General features: G+C 52.8%; 1 protein-coding gene across 1 annotated transcript in view; it reads left to right on the top strand.

The window, feature by feature from the left end:
• Positions 1–4275, top strand: part of DCST1 (DC-STAMP domain containing 1) — a 15460-nt gene extending 11185 nt beyond the window's left edge. Inside the window, 5 exon segments of the mRNA XM_010838315.1 lie at positions 287–416; positions 419–535; positions 1027–1169; positions 1285–1398; positions 4024–4275. Of these exon segments, the coding sequence (XP_010836617.1) occupies positions 287–416; positions 419–535; positions 1027–1169; positions 1285–1398; positions 4024–4275 (756 nt within the window).
• Positions 4276–4566: the final 291 nt, after the last annotated feature.

Below are 4566 nucleotides of genomic sequence, written 5' to 3'. Positions count from 1 at the left end.
ACGGGCTCAGTAGCTGTACCTCTCAGGCTCAGTTACTTCACGGCGTGTGGGAGCTTAGGTCCCCAACCAGGGATGGAACCCTGCACTGGAAGGCAGACTCTTAACAGCTGGACCACAAAGGAAGTCCCTAGTTCTGTCATTTCCTTCTGCTTCTCAGCCCCTACCTGCCCACCTTAGGGTCAAATATCAGCCCTGCAACTTGACAGCTGTCACTGGGAGCCTCAGTTTCCACTCCCCTTTGTATCTGTCAAAAGGAGGCATTAGTAATCAGTGAAGGGATGGAAAGTCCTGTGTGGTTGAGAAGTATTGCTATGCCTTGACCTCTCCCCTCCACCCAGTCCCCATCCTGCCCTTAACTCCAACTCTCTCCTGACTCCCCCACTCCCTCCACACACCACGACCTCTATCCTGGCATCAGGCAGTCATAAACTGGAAGTGAAAGTCGGGGGAGACTCCATGCTTGCCCGGCTTCTTCGGAATACCATTGGAGCCCTGAACACCTCCTCTGAGATGGTGGTGGACTCAAACAACATGCGTGAGTGATGCTGAAAGTTTGGATCAGAGGAATTGATGGCTGGGGGCCGGGGAGAGGAGACAGGCGGGGTGTTTCCAAGACAAAGAGTTAGGGGACTGGGCCTTGGCTATGGTGAAATGGGGGTCGGTGTGTTTGCATTAGAGAATCAGAGTAGGAAACATCAGGTCAAGCTTGAAGGATTGGAGGATAACAGGTTTAGGTCAGAGGAGTCCAGAGGGTCCCCCAAGGTCCCAGCCCTCTGGAGCAATGTCATTCAGTAGAACTTTCTGCCATGATGGAAAATTTCTACATCTGTGCCATGTTGAACAAATAGCTTCCTGGGCCTAATGGCTACAATACTGACAACACAGCTCTGCAGGGTGAGGGGCAGGCAGGAAGATAACAGGGTAATCAGAGACCTAACCCACACCCCATGAACATGGGGAGTTCAGTGCAGAGTTGCGGCCAGCTGGTCCGGGCCATGCCCCTGACAGGCCCGCCTCCTCCCGCAGCCTGCCTGCCCCAGCCCGTGCCCCTGAACACCAGGGCCTATTTGAAAGCAGCTCTACCGAGCGGCCTCCTAGCATGCCTCTGTCTGCTCCAGGCTTTCGGCTACCGGCTCCGGAGGGTCATCGCAGCCTTCTACTTCCCCAAGGTGTGCCCCCCAGCCTCCCCACCCTCAGGTGCGCACACACCAGCCTGCACCCAGCCCCCCATCGGCCCCACCTTGGGGGATGTCTTCCTCCTCTGTGCTGTCTCCTTGGCCCCAGAGAGAGAAGAAGCGGATCTTGTTCCTCTACAACGATCTCTTAAGGAAGAGAGCAGCCTTCACCCAGCTGAGGAGGGCTACCATCGTGAGGCGGGCAAGACAGCAGAGGGCTCCCGTAAGTCCAGACCTGTGCCTCTAGGTCTCAGAACCGGAGTGGGGGGCATCTCCCCTTAGTCCATCCAGCCCCTACCAAGGTCCCAAGTCTACTGACACTCAGTGAGTTCTCATGGGATGGATGCAAAGGCCTTGGTCATCCAGTGCCTGGAGGTCAAGGCTGTGTCCATATCTGCACCCAGTATTCAGCCTAGCCTGAGATCCTAAGTGGACCATAGGGCTGTGATGTGCTTAGTCGCTCAGCTGTGTCCGACTCTTTGCAACTCCATGGACTGTAGCCTGCCAGGCTGCTCTATACATGGAATTCTCGAGGCAAGAATACTGGAATAGGTTGCTATGCCCTCCTCCAGGGGATCTTCCCAACCCAGGGATCAAACCCAGGTCTCCTGCATTGCAGGAGGATTCTTTACTATCTGAGCCACCAGGAAAGCCCACAAATACTGGAGTGGGTAACCTATCCCTTCTCCAGGGAATTTTCCTGACCCAGGAATCGAACTGGGGTCTCCTGCATTGCAGGTGGATTCTTTACCAACTGAGCCACCTGGACCATAGGGAAGCAGGCAAAAAGGAGGAATCAGATTTGATATAGTCGGGTCAAAGAAAAGCAAGACGGGTTCATCAGAAACAAGGGGCCCAAGGCAAAGCCACAGGTTCTTCTGAGAGGACTTCAGAATAGAAGCTCAGTGCAGTTCCAGCAGAGGGGTGGGGGGTGTGTGGCGGGTGTGAGGAGGTGCCATAGGTGAGGGGACTCAGGTGGGCTGGGGATCAGGGAGGCCTCATGAAGAGGGATGTGGTATACAGAAAGGCCACACTGTCCGCAGAACCAGGCTCCAATCCACACGCCCTCAGTGAGCTTTGTAACCTTGGCCATGGTCTTCACTGGACCTCAGTTTTTCCCTCTGCAGAATGGGGAGGTTGGACAAATCTATGAGGCCTGCTCACTAGAGATCAGTAATAGAGTGGTGGTTGGCTATGAGGCTCTGGTGCCAGAGAGCTTGTTTTTTTTTTAATATAAAGATATCGTTTTTTAAAAAAGATATTTACTTATCTGGCTGTGCCCGGTCTTAGTTGAGGCATGCAGCGTCTTTAGTTGAGGAATGTGAACTCTTAGTTGCAGCAGGTGGGATCTAGTTCCCTGACCAGGGGTGGAACCCAGGCCTCCTGCATTTGGAGTCTTAGCCACTGGACCACCAGGGAAATCCCTAGAGAGCTGAGGTTTGAATCCTGGCCCCTCCCATTATTACTGCGACAACTGTGTGATCTTGACCACTGACTTAAATGCTGAGCCTTGGTTTTTCCCTTCTGTAAAATGGACTTAACTACTCCATCTGTTTGTAGTAAGGATTAAATGAGTTCACAGTGCAGGTACATAGCAAGTTCTATATACGTGTTAGTTGTCATTGTGTGAAAATGATCACCTCTCCAAGCCATCAGTTTTTTCCGCTAAAAAGAGATCTGCCTTACATAGTTATTGTTTGAATTGAATTAATTCACTTACAGTTTCTTGGTACGGGGCCCAATATCATTTAAAAACACAAGGAGCAGCCACTCTTATTTAATCCGCCCTAAAAAAGCTCATAAAAGTGAGAGACCATGTTTGCTTAAATTTTCCCTCCAGCTCCTAGACCTCCCCAACTCCCATGACATGCAGTACGGGCTGGATGAATGTCTGATGAACATACTGATACTATGGGAGGAGGTGAGCTCCATGTGCTTCTAGCCCATCATCTTGATCCAGATCTCCTAAGAAACTCACTCAAAATGAACATAATGTGATTCCATGACCAAATCATGGAGTTAACTGGATTTTGATGGGCAGGTGGAAATGTGAAGGGCATTCATTCCCAGTTGAGGAAGCAGAATGTGCAAGGATTCAGAATCCAAAGGAAATGCCAACCAAGTGCCAGGGCTTGAAGTCTAAGGAGAAACTGGCACAGAACATGTAAAGTTCAGGGAGAGGTAAGTTGGAGCAGAGGCTAGAAAGGGACCAGATTGTGGAAGGCTCAGAAGGCCAAGGCCAGGAGTCCTGCCTTTGCTTGGCAGGCAGTGGGGCCCCTGGAGTTTCTTGAGCAAAGAGTGACCTGATAAGGTGGCCTGAGAATTCCTGGAAAACGTGTGGAGAGAGGCTGGGAGACAGAAGGAGCATAATGAGCCAGACTTGTGATTTGAAATCAGGGTACCTGGATCCAGACAGGTTTTACTGTTCAGTCTGCCTTTGGGAGTCATTTAACATTTATGAGATTCAGCTTTCTCATCTGTAGAGTAGGAGAACACAGTAGTGATAGTCTTATCTGCCCTACTCACTTCTCAGCCTCACGGTGAGAATCAAATAAGACGATTTACGATTTACGGGAGAGTACATGTGATGATGGTTGTTGCTATTACCGGCTGCATCTTCTCACTCTCCATCACGAAGTGAGGGAGGCTCTCCAGGACCGACTTCCATAGAACCCTTGCCCTCCAGGGCTCTTCTTTGCCAAATCCAGCTTCCTCAAACATATGGGCATAGTCAGGTTTTGAGACTTCAGATAAGAAGCGCTTCTCCAAAAAGAAGCGCTGTTCTGCAGCTCCCCATCTTTCTCGCCTGCTGCCCAACCGGCTCTAAACCCGCCTTGTCTCTCAACAGCGCCGCCATCTGGTTGACATCCTGCACCGCCGCTGCCCGCTCTTGCGCCCCTTGCTGCGCCGCCGATGCGTGGTGTGCCAAGCACCCGAGACGCCCGAGTCCTACGTGTGCCCTACACCGAACTGCGAGGCAGTGTACTGCCGCTCGTGCTGGAATGACATGCGGCAGCGGTGCCCGGTCTGCACACCCCGCGAGGAGCTCTCCTCCTCCGCCTACAGCGACAGCAACGATGATGCTACCTACGCGGAGTGAAGGGGCGTCTTGCTCCCTCTCCCATCCGCTCCTTCCTGTTTAATAAAATGCTTCATACACTCCTGCTGCCCGCGCCTCGCAGGCGTCCGGTACCGGAGGGTGAGCTGGGCAGTTGGGAGAACCAGCCCACCTGATCCGGCAAAGCCCGGCTGCGGTCGTGAGAGCGGAGAGCAGTGAAGCTGTTACGAAGGCGTCCTGACCCAGGGCCGGGTGGAGGCGCGACTCCCAAACCGGTCGGACAGGGCCTCGGCTCCCATCCTGCACAGCAGCCTGAAGTGGCTGTGCAGATCG

Source organism: Bison bison, unplaced genomic scaffold (genome assembly GCF_000754665.1).
Source record: "Bison bison bison isolate TAMUID 2011002044 unplaced genomic scaffold, Bison_UMD1.0 scf7180017864093, whole genome shotgun sequence".
In the NCBI taxonomy this organism is placed as follows: Eukaryota; Metazoa; Chordata; class Mammalia; order Artiodactyla; family Bovidae; genus Bison; species Bison bison.
Note: the sequence above shows the minus strand (reverse complement) of the source record. Positions and strands in the feature narration are given on the sequence as shown.